General features: G+C 41.9%; 2 protein-coding genes across 6 annotated transcripts in view; one reads left to right on the forward strand and one right to left on the reverse strand.

The window, feature by feature from the left end:
* Positions 1 to 981, reverse strand: part of YARS1 (tyrosyl-tRNA synthetase 1) — a 43,185-nt gene extending 42,204 nt beyond the window's left edge. The window contains exon 1 of one of the 2 annotated variants that reach the window (XM_032246783.1): positions 655 to 742. In XM_032246783.1, the coding sequence (XP_032102674.1) occupies positions 655 to 711 (57 nt within the window). In that variant the 5' untranslated portion in view covers positions 712 to 742. Of the gene's footprint in view, positions 1 to 654 lie in introns of both variants that reach the window. The other variant, XM_032246784.1, reaches the window with a different exon arrangement.
* A 46-nt stretch (positions 982 to 1,027) lies between these two features.
* S100PBP (S100P binding protein) overlaps positions 1,028 to 17,757 on the forward strand; it is a 42,657-nt gene continuing 25,927 nt past the window's right edge. Inside the window, exons 1-5 of one of the 4 annotated variants that reach the window (XM_032246785.1) lie at positions 1,028 to 1,162; positions 6,603 to 6,719; positions 7,333 to 8,162; positions 9,224 to 9,312; positions 10,806 to 10,909. In XM_032246785.1, coding sequence (XP_032102676.1) covers positions 7,335 to 8,162; positions 9,224 to 9,312; positions 10,806 to 10,909 — 1,021 coding nt within the window. In that variant the 5' untranslated portion in view covers positions 1,028 to 1,162; positions 6,603 to 6,719; positions 7,333 to 7,334. Of the gene's footprint in view, positions 1,163 to 1,266; positions 1,357 to 6,602; positions 6,720 to 7,332; positions 8,163 to 9,223; positions 9,313 to 10,805; positions 10,910 to 17,757 lie in introns of those variants that run through there. The other 3 variants (XM_032246788.1, XM_032246786.1, XM_032246787.1) reach the window with 3 other exon arrangements.

Raw genomic sequence — 17,757 nt, forward strand, 5'->3', positions numbered from 1 at the left:
AAATTTTCAGTGCTTCCTCATAACTTTGCTCACTCCATTCCAGCTAAATTAGCCACAGTTTCTGTTCCCTCCATCTGAAATGCTCTCCCTCTCATTCTTCCATTCTTCCTCTGGTTAACTCCTACTCCTGTAGTTCTTAGTAACAGTCGGAACAGACGTGGCCTGAGGGCGGGGGGATCTATTACCTTCAGGGTACAGTTTAGAGGTCACTTCCTCAGGGAAGCCTTCCCTTCTCTCATTTCCTTTTAAAGCTCCCAAAATAGCATCTTCCAGTACTTACTTGAACCCTGTAGTGGGTCATTTTTAGCTTTTGGTCCCCTTCAGACAAGCTCTGGCAGGCCCTTGACGTACTCTGTGACCAAGCCCCCTATTAATCGCGGCACTTAATGGGGGGTGGAGTGGGAGTCCTGGATTCAAAGCTTGGCTCCAACACAAGGTAACTGCAGCAAGAGGTGAGCCCGCTGTGATTTCTATGAAACCCAAGGAAGGGCTGCTTGACTGACCGATCATCAATGAGATCTGCAACCTCTCTCAGAGCGGCCCCAGCGCCGAGTCCCCGGCCCTACACACTTAGAACCCAGTAACGGGGCTCAAAATCACTGAACCTCGGGCTCCTAGTCCCCCAACGGCGCTTTTCCAATCCCCAGGCCTGACCTGCAGGTTCCGGGTGATAAGCTGCAGTTTCTCTTCAGGGCTGGGAGCGTCCCCCATGGCTCTGCTACCACTGCTTCCCACACTTAGCCCGGCACCAGAGGCCCTTCCTGGGTCACCGTCGCCACCGCGTGCCGGGAACTGTCACGCGAGTCCAGCCAGGTTGCATCAGCTGAGCTCGTCGCTCGGCTTGCTTGGCCTGAACTCCTCCCCTCCCGGCAATAGCCGGAAAAAGTGAGGAACAGTAGAGAGTCGAGCAGTTCGATGAGCCTGGAAAAGGTGGAGCCGGTGGGCAAGGAAGGCGGTGCGGAGGGCGGGGCTGAGGCGCCTGCGCGGGGCGCAACCCTCCTAGAGGCGGGGCGGTTTTCTGCCAATCACTGCTGGTTTGCCCTCCCGCCCGTGTTGGTCGGGTGGACTCCGGGTGGGGGAGGTCGGGGAGGGGGCGATAAAATGGCGCAGGGGGCGGAGTGAGGCGCAGTCGTTCGCCCAGGCTTTGGCCCGGCTTCCGGAGGTGAAGAGCGGGAGAGACGAGGGGGTCGGCGTTACCCGGCCGGGAGGGGGATGGGGGCGCCTGTTGCTTCTCCAAGGGGCTGCGCACACCGCTGGCCCCTTGGAGGGATTGAGAGGCCCACGCCTTGCTGCGAGAAGGGCGCGTTCTAGCGCTTGAGGTGACGGCGAGGGAATGTCCCTGCCCCCCACCTTCAAGTCGGCGGGCGACAGATGCCCCTCACCCTGCTGAGGAAAAAGGAAGCTCCCTGGTCGTCTGAGAGTCGGGGAGCGCCGTCTGCAGTCTCTGCCCAGTGGGGGTGGGGACCGTGGATGTGTAGGTGGCGGGGGACGCCTCTGCCCCGGCCAGCTTGGCGGGAGGCTGTTGCCGGCGGGAAGCTCGCGAGCTTTTCTGCCGCGTCTCGTGGGTGGGGGCAGAAAGAGGACGACGCTTCCCCCGGGAAGATTTGAGGACGGTGGTCCCCGGGAGAGAAGCGCACCGCCCGGGCCTGCTGAGGGGCGAGTTTGCCCCTGCTGGGGGAGGGTCAGGGAGAGAGAACCCTAGCTTCTCCCGCCTTCCGTGGGGAGGCGGGAATTCGCGTTGTCCTCAGAGGAGGGAGGGGCAAAGGCCCTTCCTGGAGGGTGACACAGTCCCGGGCTGCATTTGTAAGGGAGAGCCAAGGCAGTATCCTACAAAGGTTGGGCCTGGGTCACACCCTTCCTCCTGGTCCTCAAGGGCTGGAAGCGGCGTCACCAGTTACTTCCTAGGCAAGTGGGAAAGCAGGTGGCTGCCTCAGGGTGGGCCCTGGAGAGGTCCTAGAAGTGGTTGAATTGCCCACTGCCTGCCCCAACCTGATCTCCAGTTTTTTTGTGTATTTGTTAGGGACTCCAAGCTCTAGCCGACCTGCCTAGAATGTTTTAAAGCACATTTTCTTTTTAAAAAGAAACCTGTTGCTGCAGCTTAGCAAGTCGGTTCTCTGTGTCCATGTGGGAGGAGAATCCTGGCACCCTCATCTAGTGAAATATTACCTAAAGCAAAGATTTGCAGCCCTGGGTTGTTTTTTCCGTCCTGCAGTGTTTTTAGTTACCTCGAAGGAATTTGCGAAACTGTTACAGATAATTTCAGTTCATTTTGATTTTTTGTAAATGTTGTGTATATTTTATGGAGTGATAAAGCCTGCTGCTGAGTGTGTTTCGTACTGTGTGCTTCACACGTACTGCATTTGGGAAAGATTGGAAATCAAAGGCCAGGGGGAGGTCTTGTCCACTGGAAATAATCTCTGCCCTTGGCCGTACCTGTCAGATCCTGCTTAGTAATGGTCTTGATTTTAGAGCTTGAAAGAGTATGTGGGTTTGCATCTAGTGTTGCAGTTTTAGTGGCCTCAGTAAAATAAGGCTTTGTGCTCGAGGCAGTAGGTTTTCTGAGGTGAGATAAAAATAGAAAGGGAACCAGTTTCTGAGGTTGCAACCAGGAGGTTCGAGAACAGAGAGAGGGGGTGGTAAACTGAAGTGTGAAGAAGGGGGTGGACAGGTGAGAGATGTGGAAGGACAGAATAGGGTCACAGAAAGGATGGGGTGTAGAGGAACTAAGAGATAGAATTAGGAGATCGGAAAAATATTCTTCCCTTAAAAATAAAGGGGTATGGCTGGGCGTGGTGGCTCACGCCTGTAATTCCAGCACTTTGGGAGGCCAAGGCTGGAGGATTGCTTGAGGCCAGGAGTTCAAGACCAGCCTGGCCAACATGGCAAAACCTCATCTCTACTGAAAATACAAAAATTAGTTAAGCATGGCAGACGTCTGTAATCCTAGCTATTGGGAGGCTGAGGCACAGCAATCACTTGAACCTGGGAGGTGGAGGTTGCAGTGAGCCCAGATCATGCCACTGCAGTCCAGCCTGGGTGACTGAATGAGACCCTGTCTCAAAAATAAAAATAAAATATAAAATAAAAATATACAGGAGTCCCCATATTTTACGTGGAGGTTACCAGGCAAGTACCAAGAAAGGTGGTAGATGGTAGACAGAAATGTAAGTAACCCTTCTTTTAACAAGTAAGGCTGTCTTTGGAATTTCACTTAAGAACTTCAATTTTATCTGAGGATCCCCCCCGCCCCGCCCTTTGCACATTCATTAAACATAAGGGTTTTTTTGGTATAGAACTTTTAGGTTTAGACTGCTTTCATGAGCATCCTCTTTCTTCATGATAATACGTGTTTGAAGTTAACAGAATTTAATGGGTGTTCTCATCTGTATTGAGGTTCAGAGACTAAGTGAAATGCTAAGGTCCAGTACCTCTATAAAGGATAGTTCAGTGAACATTAATTTGCAGAATTTGCCTGATATTTCAGATGTCTGTCTAGGTCTTTGGTGACAGTATGGTTGAATGCTGGATTAAACTAGATGAGACTAGAGCATACTAGATAATTGCAAGCAGGGTCTAGGGGAAGTTCCCTACCAGTTTGGCACTCTTTTTTCCTGAGGTTCCTTTGCTTCTCTTAAGACTGACTCTTCAGGGGTCAGGGCAGTGATCATGGTGGAGTGAAATAATAACTGTGGCCACCAGTTATTTGTCTCTTACATTGTGCCTCTAGTGTGCTAAATTTATGTTTGTGATCTCATTTAATTCTTGTCACAACCTTGTCAGGTAGGCTCTGTGATATTTGAGACTTCACAGAGTATAATCATTGTCTTTCCCATTGACTTCATAATTTTAAAATGTTTTTATTATTTCAAGCATATAAAAAAATACAGTGGCTGGGTGTGGTGGCTCAATGCCTGTAATCCCAGCACTTTGGAAAACTAATGCAGAAGGATTGCTTGAGTCCAGGAGTTCAAGACCAGTCTGGGCAACATAATGAGACTCTGTCTCTACAAAAAAAGAAAAAAATTAGCCAGGTATCGTGGCGTGGTCCTGTAGTCCCAGCTACTCAGGAAGCTGAGGTGGACGACTGCTTGGGCCCTGGGGTTCAAGGCTGCAGTGAACTATGATCACACCACTGTATTCTGCCTGGGCAACAAACCTGAGACCCTATCTCAAAAAAGTAACAATTTTAAAACAGCATAGAAAGTAACATAACGAACATTTTAATGCCCACCATCCTGCTTTATCTTAGGTTGCCATATTTGTTCCAGGTCTCTTCATGCTATTTTTTTTCTTTTTCTTGTTTTCCTTATTTATTGTCATGTGGCCTAAGATGAGATATTGTTTTCTTAAGAAATAAAACGTTGGCCGGGCGCGATGGCTCACGCCTGTAATCCCAGCACTTTGGGAGGCTGAGGCAGGTGGATCACAAGGTCAGGAGTTCCAAGACCAGCCTGGCCAAGATGGTGAAACCCCATCTCTACTAAAAATACAAAAATTAGCCAGACCTGGTGGTGCACGCCTGTAATCCCAGCTACTCGGGAGGCTGAGGCAGAGAATTGCTTGAACCTGTGAGGCAGAGGTTGCAGTGAGCTGAGATCGTGCCTCTGTACTCCAGCCTGGGCCATAGAGCGAGACTCCGTCTCAAGAAAAATAAAAGAAACATTGCAGATATAAGTATAGTTACCCATGTGCCTTTGCCATTCCTCTTCTCTCTCCACCACCAGAGGTAACCACTATCCTGAATTTGGTATTCCTCATAGTCATGCATATTTTAATAATTGTATGATATATCCATAGATAATATGTGGTGGTACTCTTTCTTTCTTTCTTTTTTTTTTTTTTTTTTTTGAGGCAGAGTCTGACTCTGTCACCCAGGCTGGAGTGTAGTGGTGTGATTTCTGCTCACTACAACCTCTGCTCCCTGGGTTTCAGCGATTCTCCTGCTTCAGCCTTCTGAATAGCTGGGACTACAGGCCTGCACCACCACACCCAGCTAAATTTTCTTTGTATTTTTAGTAGAGATGGGGTTCTGCCATGTTGGTCAGGCTGGTCTTGCTTGAACTCATGGCCTCAAGTGACCTGCCTACCTTGGCCTCCCAAAGTGCTGGGATTATAGGCGTGAGCCATCTAGCATATTGTTTCTTTAATAAAGTAATTACAGGGGGAAAAGATCTGAAATCTTTAGATTAAAATATACATAAGACATTAACAGCCAGTCACACTGTATGGACCTTATTTGGATACTGATTATTTTTTAACTTTTTTTTTTTTTTTTTTTGAGACAGAGTTTCACTCTTGTTACCCAGGCTGGAGTGCAATGGTGCAATCTCGGCTCACCGCAACCTCCGCCTCCTGGGTTCAGGCAATTCTCCTGCCTCAGCCTCCTGAGTAGCTGGGATTACAGGCACGCGCCACCATGCCCAGCTAATTTTTTGTATTTTTAGTAGAGACGGGGTTTCACCATGTTGACCAGGATGGTCTCGATCTCTTGACCTCGCGATCCACCCGCCTCAGCCTCCCAAAGTGCTGGGATTACAGGCGTGAGCCACCGCGCCCGGCCTAAGGGAAAATTTTATAGTTACAAGGCTACAAGGAATTTTCTAAATTATTGAGTTCAGTGTATAAGCATTTCTTATAGCTTCTCAGATATGTGAAATATTAGCTTTTTATCACCTTTCCCATTTGGAAAATAATTATAGATTAGGTCTGTCATTAGCTATTTAAAATCTAGGTTTTAATTATACAAGTAAACATTCAAGTAGAAAAGTAAAATGATACAGAAGTCCAACCTTGACCTACCTTATGTCCCTGCAAGTTATAATAGTTATCAATTTTTGTTTGTACCTTTTTTTTCTTTTGAGACAGGGTCTTGCTCTGTCTTCGAGGCTGCAGTGCAGTGGCACGATGACTGCTTTCTGCAGCCTTGACCTCCCAGCTTCAAGTGGTCCTCTCACCTCAGCCGCATGAGTAGCTGCTAGGAATATAGGTGTGTGCCACCATGCCTGGCTAATTTTTCTGTTTTTTTTTTTTTTTTTTTCTTTCCTAGAAACAGTGTTTTGCCTTGTTGCCCAGGGTTGTGTTTGTTTTAATGACCTTTTTTTTTCTTTTTTTTTTGCATTTATATATTTATATTGTAAAAGATTTTTATATGTGTGGTCATGATTAATTTTTAGATTTTGCTGGAATGTCAGACATTGCCTAGTCCCCCTTTTCCATCCCTTTCCTATTTTGTAATTGAGGAAACAAGTTCAGATGGTCAGTTGGCATACCCAAGTTACTGGAGCTGGCTAGTGTTACAACCAGGACTATACCCCAGGTCTTTGGACTCCCACGCCAGTATTCATCCTACTAAAGTAGATGATAGTCTTAAGAAAGTACAAATTTTGGGAGGAACAAAACTAGTTCCCTTAGTTGCATAATTTTTTTTCTTTGAAGATTTTTCTTTGGTGTTCTTGACTCAGAAAATCCAACTTTCTGGTTTTACAAAAAAAATCCAGATCAAAATTAATACATCAAGCACCTTAAAGCATAATACAGTTGACTTTGTAATTAGCAGAGTTGAAAGTGATGAGAAGATCCTCTAATTTTCTTTTTGCCTGCAGGAAGGTGGGAGTCAATCATTTTGACAAGTCTCCTGAAAGGAACAGCTAGCAGGAGCTGAAACCTTTTTCCATTTGGTCTCGTGGCAAAGGCAGAGATTGCTCCAGCAGCTCCACACAGTATGGAAGACAATTATTTACCTTCTTGTATTCTTGAATTTTGTTTTATTTCAAAAGTAATACGTATTTGTTTTGTGTTAAAGTGTAAACTGAATATTTAAACATTTTTCATGATATACATTTGTTTTGTTTGTATGTTGTAGATATCATTCCATGATAGTACTTACAGATCTACTTCACTGTGTTTTTAAATAATTGAAAAGTATTCCATAGCACAAATACACCATTTAGGTTGCTTCCAGGATTTGGCTACTCTGAACATATATATGAAGGACAGATTTTCAGGAGTGAAGTTGCTGGATTACTCTGCACAAAATATTGTACTGACTTATACTCTTACTGATAGTGTATGAATGCTGTTTCTCCACATCCTCACCAATCCAGATTGTCATGGCATCTTAACTATTACCATTTTGGTAGGCAAAAAGTATCTCATTGTTCTAACATGTATTTTCACGTTTCTGGTAAAGTTAAATATCTTAAAATTATTTCTCATGTTACAAGTCACAGTGCAAAGATTTTGAAATACTAGAACATTACCCACATATAGTTGACTACAGTTGGTATAAGGTTATTTTCTGCTCCTAGGTGAAACTGTCTCTTATTTCTCCAGAGATGATGTGCTCACTGGTGCCCTCTGAACAGTCTTCTGGTACCTCTCTCTTGCCTAAAGACAATGCCCCATTTTCTTGGGGTTCCCTGGATGAGGATGGATTAGATGACTCTTTGCTGGAACTGTCTGAAGGAGAAGATGATGACGGTGATTTAAATTACACAGAGGAAGAGATTGATGCACTCTTGAAGGAAGATGACCCATCAGATGAGCAGTCTTCTGGGGAAGATGATGTTGGGCATGTTGAGAAGGGAGAAAGAGGGAGTCAAATTCTAGTTGATTCTCTCCAAGAGAAGAATTCATCGTACAGCTTGGGACCAGTAGCTGAGACTCCTGACCTCTTCAAACTACCTCAGCTAAGTACATCAGGTGGTCATGGACCAGCTCCTACTAAACCATTAAACAGACGGTCTGTATTAGAAAAGAATCTTATAAAAGTGACTGTTGCACCATTTAATCCAACAGTTTGTGATGCTTTGCTTGATAAGGACGAGATTGATTCATCCAAAGATACTGAAAAACTCTCTTCCCTTGGAGAAGAGATGAGAGAAGATGGTCTTACTCCAAATGAAAGCAAACTTTGTACTGAATCTGAAGGGATCGGCCCCAATAATTCTGCCTGGGATGGGCCCCAGCTGTCTTCAAACAATAACTTTCAACAAGCTGTCTCTGATAAAAATATGGCTGACAGTAAGAACCTTACGTCTGTATTCTCTCGGATCTCAGACCATTCAGAGACTCCTAATACGGAGTCATCCTGCAGAAATGGTGGTTCACATAAACCAAGTTGTGAAATGAGGTCTCCGGTTGTTTCCAACTCATCAAACAAAGTAAGTACATTGTTCAAGGTGAAGAGAAAAATGAAATAATTTTTATTCAGATGTATAGCAGGAAGTTGATATGTATACCCCTGTCTCTACACATATCAACTTCCCCTACTGTGGGCATCCTATACCACAGTGGTACATTTGTTATAATCTAGCAGAGCTTTGTGTTCAGACAAATTGGGGTTTGGATCCTGAATAGCACTGTGACCCTGGGCTAATTATTTAGCTTCAATGCTTCCCCATATTTCTTACCTAAATTGGAGTAAATAATACTTCATAGTATAATAAGGATTAATGAAATGATGTGTTTACATCACCTGATACATAATATTAAATTATCCTTTATTGAGTAATTACTAAGATGGTAATTCTATTATTTTTCCTGTCCTTGTGTTTCAGCTTAAGTCTCAATCTTTATTGCTATGCTCTATTAGATATAGTACTAGCTCTGAGTCAGCCATGAAAGAACTGAAAAATCTTCGGCAATTTACCTAACCTTCTTGAGCCTGCCAAATGAGTGTAATAATCCCTGCCACATAGGGTTTCTTTTGTTGTTGTTGTTGTTGTTTTGTTTTGTTTGAGACAGAGTCTTACTCTGTTGCCCAGGCTGGAGTATAGTGGCACAGTCGGTTCACTGCAACCTCCGCCTCCTGGGTTCAAGCAATTCTCCTGTCTCAGGCTCTTGGGTAGCTGTGATTACAGGTGTGCACGCCTGGCTGATTTTTGTATTTTAGTAGAGATGGGGTTTCACTGTATTGGTCTGGCTGGTCTCAAACTCCTGACCTCCGGTGATCTGCCCACCTCAGCCTCCCAAAGTGCGGAAATTACAGGTGTGAGCTACTGTGCCTGGCCAGGGTTTCTTTTATTATTTTTTTTAAGATTACAAAAAAAGATTACAGTTGCTATCGCATTTAAAGCACTGCTGTCATACATGGCACACAGTAATGTTCACAGATATGCTTGTGTAGCATTTAGTTAAAAAAATTTCCATAAATAGTGTTATTTTCAGTGGTTTTCTTGTAACTAAGAACCACCTTTCCTTTTGCATTCCTCTCCTCAAAAAGCAGAATGTTCTTGACAAGGATTCTGGGAAGATGAAAGGCCATGAGAGAAGACTAGGCAAAGTCATTCCTGTTCTACAAACCAAGACCAGGTAATGTAAAGTATAATTACATATTCTGATTTCTTTTGGTTCTCTTCAATTTCTTTCTTCCCCTCCCCTGTTTCCTCTTAGCGTAGGGAACAAACCCTGCTTTTGGAGTAAGCAAACTTGAAGTTCTATCACTACCAACTGTGTGACTTTTGGCAAGTCAAATCTCTTACCTCAGTTTTTATGCATAAAATAAGGCATCATTAGATGACTTCTCTGCTGCTTTATAGTTATTTTGAAAGCAAAATAGACATGTTAGTGAAACCACTACAAATGTAAGATTTCTTTTCCTGTGTATGGGGCAGGCTAGTCACATATATGATAAGAGGTTAGAATAATTTTAACAAAACTGTTAAAATATAACTAGTAGAAAATTATTTCTTCATCTCTCCCAACTTGCATACAACTGCCCTTGGCAAAAAATTCTAGTAGGGGTTGCAAATTTGTGTCACCTTTTCAATTTATTCTCTTGTTGCCAGGAGATGGCAGTGTCTCTATGTGGTCCTTTTAAATTGAATGCACTAGAAAAGCTTTTTTTAAAGTGTTGAATCGGATTAGCTTCCTTACAGTGAGATTTTTTTTTTTTTTTTTTTTGACATGGAGTTTCGCTCTTGTTACCCAGGCTGGAGTGCAATGGCACGATCTCGGCTCACCGCAACCTCCATCTCCTGGGTTCAGGCAATTCTCCTGCCTCAGCCTCCTGAGTAGCTGGGATTACAGGCACGCGCCACCATGCCCAGCTAATTTTTTGTATTTTTAGTAGAGACGGGGTTTCACCATGTTGACCAGGATGGTCTCGATCTCTTGACCTTGTGATCCACCCACCTCGGCCTCCCAAAGTGCTGGGATTACAGGCTTGAGCCACTGCGCCCGGCCTACAGTGAGATTTTAAAAAATTATTTTGATTATATACTTATTATATTTACTTTGCTTAAAAAATTTAATTAGGCTGGGCATGGTGGCTCACACCTGTAATCCCAGCACTTTGGGAGGCTGAGGCGGGCAAATCATGAGGTCAAGTGATCGAGACCATCCTGGCCAACATGGTGAAACCCAGTCTCTACTAAAAATATAAAAATTAGCTGGGTGTGGTGGCATGCACCTGTAGTACTAGCTACTCAGGAGGCTGAGGCAGGAGAATTGCTTGAACCTGGGAGGCAGAGGTTGTAGCCAGCCGAGATCACGGCTCTACACTCAAGCCTGGATGGCAGAGAAAGACTCTGTCTCAGAAAAAAAAAAAAAAATTTCTTGGGTCCCACTATGTTGCCCTAGCTGGTCTCAAATTCCTGGCCTCAAGCAATCCTGCCAAAGTGCTGGGATTACAGACAGGAGCCACCACACCCAGCTTCTCTTTTTCTCTTGACTCCATACTCCATTTTAGCTTTATATTATGTGACTAATACTATCTTCTGCCCCTGGATCATAAAGGGAATTTTCTGTCTACATTCCTGGTTCTAATGGGCTGTTTTTCTTTTTTCGGGTTTGCTTCATTCAAGGACTAATGTTCCGACGTTTTCACAGTCAAATCTAGAACAGCAGAAGGAGATTTATCTCAGGAGTGTCATTGCTCATATAGAAGACCCAGAGGACTCTAACCAAGGTAACATGGTAACCAAAGAAAGGCATATAAAGCATGTGATGTGACTTTTTCTTTCCAGTGTAACATAGCTTAAACTGGGAGATTATTTAGAATTTTCTGAAATTCTTGAGAAAGATTACTTCCTTACCGAAAGATTTGCACTTCAAGGGATTGCCTAACCAGATAATTCTCAAAGTGGTTTGGTTAACTAGTATTAGAGAGGAATCTAAGCACACTTAAAACAGTACATGAAAGGTGCCTCCCTCGTGGTTGAGGCTTTAACCCAGACCTGTACATTTTTGCTAGGGAATTTTTGTCTGAAAAATAGTAGAAGTGGACAACCAGATGCTGCTTATTAGTTATTGGTTTTTGAAATGTTTTATTTTCCCTGTTAGCTTCAGCATTTCAATGTAAAAGCAGGCATTTCAAACACTGTTCTGCATTTTGGCTTCTGAATAAAAGCTCTTGAAAGGTTTAACTACTTTCCAGATCATTCAAGTTGTATTCCCCTCACTTCATTAGAAGATATTGCAAACCAAAGTGACTAGATTCTTTCTCCAGCTCTCAAGAGACTACAGTCCATGTTATTCAGCCTGAACTATTGGCTGATAGGAAAACTCCTAAAGTGGAGACTTATGGGAAGAACTGAAGATGAAAAGGTTAGAGAGGTTTTATACTCTTATAAAGATCACTCCAGGCCGGGCATGGTGGCTCATGCCTGTAATCTCAGCACTTTTGGAGGCAGAGGCGGGCAGGTCATTTGAGGCCAGGAGTTTAAGACCAGCCTGGCCAGCATGGCAAAATTCTATCTCTACTAAAACTATAAAAATTAGTCAAATCATATTCTTTCAGGGAAAAAAAAAAATTAGCCTGGAGTGGCGGTATATGCCTATAACCCAGCTACTTGGGTGGCTGAAGCACAACAATCACTTGAGTCCAGGAGGCAGAGGTTGCAGTGAGCCAAGATTATGCCACCGCACTCCAACATGGGTGACAGAGTGAGACTGTCTCAAAAAAAATTAAAAAATAACTCCATATTCTGTCATCTCTATTCATTGAGAAAACTTTTCATTTCAGTGGTGGTAGGTTTAAAGATAAGGAATTGGAAATGTAAAGAGGAGTAAGATAGGGTCTTATCGCCCTGGGAATTCATAGTCCGGAAAAGAAGATAATTACACTGAAGTATTGATTAATGCTCTAATAGAATTAAATATAAAGCACAGTAGGAGCAGGGAAGGAGCCCTTCTGCTTGTGTTTGAGAAAAGTGGAAGATGGGGAAGGAGGATGCCCTAGGTGGGCTCCACAGAGAAGATAATTAGTTTAATTACTCAGAGATCTATTGTAAATCACTAGGGAGGGTTTTAGGAGAACTTTTGGTGCTTTTGCAGAGGAGAGGAGACTCTTTTATTTAACAAATTCTGAATCATTTAGTTTTTTCTTGTTTGTTTTGTAACACTATGAGTGAAAGGTTTAGAACTCTGATACACCAGTCAGAAGAATTTTTTTATCCTCTATCCTTTTATTTTTTATTCAGTATTTCATAAGCAACCAAATATTATTCATACTGATTTCTTAGCCCTGTGCTTGTGAGATCCCTTTGCTTAAACTGTTTTAGGTGTGGTAGAAGTAGAGAAACCTCTCCTCCCTACCCCTCCCCTCCCCCCCATCATTGGAGAGGCAAATTTAAAAGAAATACGTCTATATCGAGCTCTATGGAAGAGGCCTAGCCATGTCATTGCTTTTCACTGTGTGAGCTGACTCCTTTTTTTATATCCTAGGCAGTTGACACTGATGATATCCAGTTACATTTTCTCTCTCATTTGGAGCATTTAAAGAAAATTCTCTAGGCCCCGAAGAAAGAGTTACGTGGTTTTTTATACCCCAGTTTGAAAAGGGAGGGGGAACCTAGCTGAAGCAATTTTTTACAGAAGCAGAGCAAGCAAAAAGTTAAAAGATAAACTAGTTTACATAAGAAGTAAACAGTACCAGGTGCAGGGGCTTAAGCTGTTAAAAAAGACATAGAACTTATAGAGACTGGGGCTCTTGGTACTTAACAACATCTGCGTTCCCAAGGGCTGCTGGTACCGCTTGACTTGGTATCTTATCGGTAAATGCATTCCTGGGTCTGCTTGGAGTCAGCTTAACCTGACTACATGCTCAGGGGAAAGGGGGAGAAAAAAGGAGAGCAAGTGAAAAAACTAACATGGAGTCTGTCCAGCTCAAGAAGCTAACATGAAGTCCGAACAGCTCTCAGAGAGTCAGTTAGGCTAACAAAGGGTAGGTTATCACAATAAAAATGTTGAGAAATGAAGGTGAGTGGTGATTACACTTTCTACTTTTGTGTATATTTGAAAATTTCCATAATTAAAAAGTTGTTTGTTTTTTTTAAGTGTATCTTTTATTTTTAAAATCACAATTACTCTAAAAAATTTCAAAGACCTCTGACACTTCCTTCTGCCTTCCAGGAACCCAGTATAATGTTAAGTTTTTCTGTCACTTCCCATTGCCCAGTATTCCTACATCCAAAATCATAAGATTTTTTTTTTTTTTTTTTGAGACGGAGTTTCGCTTTTGTTACCCAGGCTGGAGTGCAATGGCGCGATCTCGGCTCATCGCAACCTCCATCTCCTGGGTTCAGGCAATTCTCCTGCCCCAGCCTCCTGAGTAGCTGGGATTACAGGCACGCACCACCATGCCCAGCTGATTTTTTGTATTTTTAGTAGAGACAGGGTTTCACCATTTTGACCAGGATGGTCTCGATCTCTTGACCTTGTGATCCACCCACCTCGGCCTCCCAAAGTGATGGGATTACAGGCGTGAGCCACCGCGCCCGGCCAAGATTTTTATATATCATTTTGCAGGGGGTGGGTGGTATATTCTTCACTTTTCCTTCATTTGTGTGTGAATTATAGTGCAGCCAGAGCTTATCCTCCTCCTTTTTGAAATGTTTATTGCATTAAACCTTGAAAAAGTGTAATTGTTCCGGTTCTTACTAGACACAGAGAAATTAGTGAGGAGTAGATTCATTTCAAATGTAGTTCTTCCAGGTTCAGTTTGAATCCTGTCCATTGGGTTAGTTTTCTGCTTTCACTTTCTCAATAGTGTATATATTAAATTGATGTAGAATGTAACAAAGTAAATCATCCTTCAACTCTATTATTCTAATGTAAGTATAATCTCTTTGGTATCACGTGGGCTTTTATTATAAAAGCAAATAACCAAGCACTTCCTTTCTGGTATCCCTGCAAATGGAAAACTTTATATGAAATTATAAGTACTGGCTGGGCGTGGTGGTTCACGCCTGTAATCCTAGCACTTTGGGAGGCCGAGGCTGGTGTATCACCTGAGGTTGAGAGTTCAGGTGCAGTCTGACCAACATGCAGAAAGCCTGTCTTTACTAACAATACAAAATTAGCCAGGCGTGGTGGCACATGCCTGTAATCCCAGCTACTCGGGAGGCTGAGGCAGGAGAATTGCTTGAACCCAGGAGGCGGAGTTTGCGGTGAGCCAAGATTGTGCCATTGTACTCCAGCCTGGGCAACAAGAGTGAAACTCCGTCTCAAAAAAAAAAAAAAGAAATTATAAGTACTTAAAGTACAAAAGGACCATTAAAAGCTTCTCTTTAATCTCCTAATGCATAAATCTCTACTGTGTATCTTTGCCAAGTGACCACTTAGCCTTTGCTTAGAGTTCTAATAATGCAAAACATATTACCTCATAAGGCAGATTATTCATTGCTTAGAAAATTCTAGTTGTTAGAAAGTTATTCCTTACCTTGAGTTAAATGTGGCTTCCGTGTAATTTCTATTGGTAGTTCCTAGTTCTGCCCTCTAGCATCATGAAAATTAACTTTGTTCTCTCTTTTCATTTTTTAGTCTTTTTTTGGTGGGTGGGGGGGTTACTGAGTCTCTCTCTGTTGCCCAGTCTGGAGTGCAGTGCTCCATCTCAGCTTACTGCCGTCTCTCCCTCCTGGGTTCAAGTGATTGTCCTGCCTCAGCCTCCTGAGTAGCTGAGACAACAGGCGTGGGCCACCATGCCCAGCTAATTTTTATATTTTTATTGGAGACAGAGTTTCACCATTTTGGCCAGGCTAATCTCAAACTCCTGGCCTCAAGTGATACACCTACCTTGATCTCCCAAAGTGTTGAGATTACGGGCGTGAGCCACAGCACCCGGCCCATTTTTTATTCTTTCAGACATTAGAAATAATGATTCTCTCTCCTACAAAGAAAAAAACTTAAAATCACCTATAAATCCATTTTGCCACCTAGAAATAGCAAAATTAACATTTTGATAATTATCTTTCCTGTAAAGTAGAATATACATATACAGGGAAATTACATACTAATAGTTTATAATCTGCTTTCTTTGTACTTAATGTATTTTAAGGACCTGTTCATGTTAAATATTTGAAATTAAGATTTTCAATGATTATAAAGTATTTTATTGTATAATTATTTTATCTTGGTAAATTAGATTACATCCATTTTCATTAGTAATGCTGCAGTGAACATTCTGGTCAATAAATGTTTATGTACAACTCATTTCTATAGGATGAATTCCTAGAAGTGGAATTGCTGGGTAAAGTATATAAACATTTAAAAAACTGTTACATGTTACCAGATTGTCCTGCCCCCAAAAATTGTATTAATTTTTAATGTTATCAATTTGATAGATAAATTTTAACATATTTTGTTTTAATAATTGGTGAGGTTTAATTTAGGTCACTTGTTTTGTAGATTGTCCCAGATTCTGAATTTTGTCTGTTTCTTGTGGTTTCATTTAATTTGTTCCTCCATTCTCTGTATTTCCTGTAAACTGGAAGCTGGGTCCAGAGATGGGATTAGATTCAAATTAAGTGTTTTTTGCAGGAATAATTCCTAGGTACTATCATGTATTCATCCTACACTATATCCTCCTAATCAAATTAGGAGGCATATATGACACTTAATGACAGGTTGTTCCACAAATAGTAATATTAAGTTTGTTAAGGTGTTAACTGCCATATCTTTCCATTGTAAAATACATTTACCCCTTTGTAATTAGTAAATTATCTGTGAGGTGATGCTTTGGTACCATATGAATATCCTGTTCTCCAACAACTAACTGTTCATCTAATTGCTTGAGCATTTATTGATGATCCTTGCTTGAATGAGCTACTGCACTGAAAGTTACATAGAAAATGTTCATTTTCACCAGGCACAGTGACTCACACCTGTAATCCCAGCACTTTGGGAGCCGAGGTGAGTGAATCATGAGGTCAGGAGTTCGAGACAAGCCTGGCCAACGTGGCAAAACCCCATTTCTACTAAAAATACAAAAAATTAGCTGGATATAGTGGCGAGTGCCTGTAATCCCAGCTACTCAGAAGGCTGAGGCAGGAGAATTGCTTGAACCCAGAAGGTGAAGGTTGCAGTGAGCCAAGATCACACTGCTGCACTCCAACCCAGACGACAGAGTGAGACACCGTCTCTACAACAACAACAACAAAAAACAGAAAATGTTCATTTTTGGCTGGGTGGAGTGGCTCACGCCTGTAATTCCAGCACTTTGAGAGGCCAAGGCAGGTGGATCACCTGAGGTCAAGAGTTCGAGACCAGCCTGACCAACATGGTGAAACCTGTACTAAAAATACAAAAATTAGCTGGGTGTGTTGGTGGGCTCCTGTGATCCCAGCTGCTCAGGAGGCCGAGAGAGAAAATCTCTTGAACCAGGAGACAGAGATTGTAGTGAGCCAAGATTGCGCCATTGTACTCCAGCCTGGGCAACAAGAGCGAAATTCCATCTCAAAAAAAAAAAAAAAAAAAAAGGAAAAGTTTATTTTCTAAACATATAATTTCTTCTACACTTATTAACTAGCATTCTTTTATAAAGATTTTCTATTTTTTTTAGCATTACTGTAACCTCATGGAATTTTTTAAAGAATCAATGTGTTGTAATCAATTATAGTTAGTTTTTTTTTTTTTCTTTCTAATGCTCAGTTTGTCTCAAATTTGATAAATGGGAGTTCCTTCAAGCTGACTCTTACTCCTATTGACATGATCTCATTAATCTTTTTTTAATTGTGTTTAAAAACAAAAAATACACCTAACAAAAAATTTATCATCTTAACCATTTTTAAGTGTACAGTTCAGTAATGTTACACATATTCATATTGTTGTGAAATTTATCTCCAGAACCGCTTCATCTTGCAAATTTAAAACGCTATGCCCAAACAACAGTTAACCCTTCTCTCCCCTCAGTCTCTGGTAACCTCCATTCTACTTTCTGGGTTTTTTTTGTTTTGTTTTGTTTTTTTATGACTACTTTAGATAGCTCTTATAAGTGGAATCATACAATATTTATCTTTTTGTGACTGGCTTATTTCATTTAGCATAATGTCTTCCAGGTTCATCCATTGTGGCAAGTTGACAGGATTTCGTTCCTTTCAAAAATTTTTTCTTTTTATTTCTTTCTATTTTCTCACCACTCAATTTTCTTCCTTTTTAAGGCTGAATAATATTCCATTGTATATGTACATACCATTTTGTTTAATCCATTCATCTGTCAGTGGACATTTGGGTTGCTTCTACCTCTTGGCTATTGTGAATAGTGCCACTTTGAACATGGGTCTACAAATATCTCTTTGAGACCCTGTTTTTAATTCTTTTGGATACTTATGCAGAAGTGGGATTGCTGGACCATACAGTAGATCTATTTTTAATTTTTTGAGAAACTTTCATACTGTTTTTCACAGTAGTTGCACCATTTTACAGTCCTACAAACAGTGCACATGAGTTCCAACTTTTCCCCATCCTTGTCAGCACTTGTTTTTTTGTATTTTGTTTGTTTGGTTGGTTTTTTTTTTTGTTTTTTTTTTTTTTTTTTGG

Source organism: Sapajus apella, unplaced genomic scaffold (assembly GCF_009761245.1).
Source record: "Sapajus apella isolate SASKATOON/1434 unplaced genomic scaffold, GSC_monkey_1.0 scaffold62, whole genome shotgun sequence".
Lineage (NCBI taxonomy): Eukaryota > Metazoa > Chordata > Mammalia > Primates > Cebidae > Sapajus > Sapajus apella.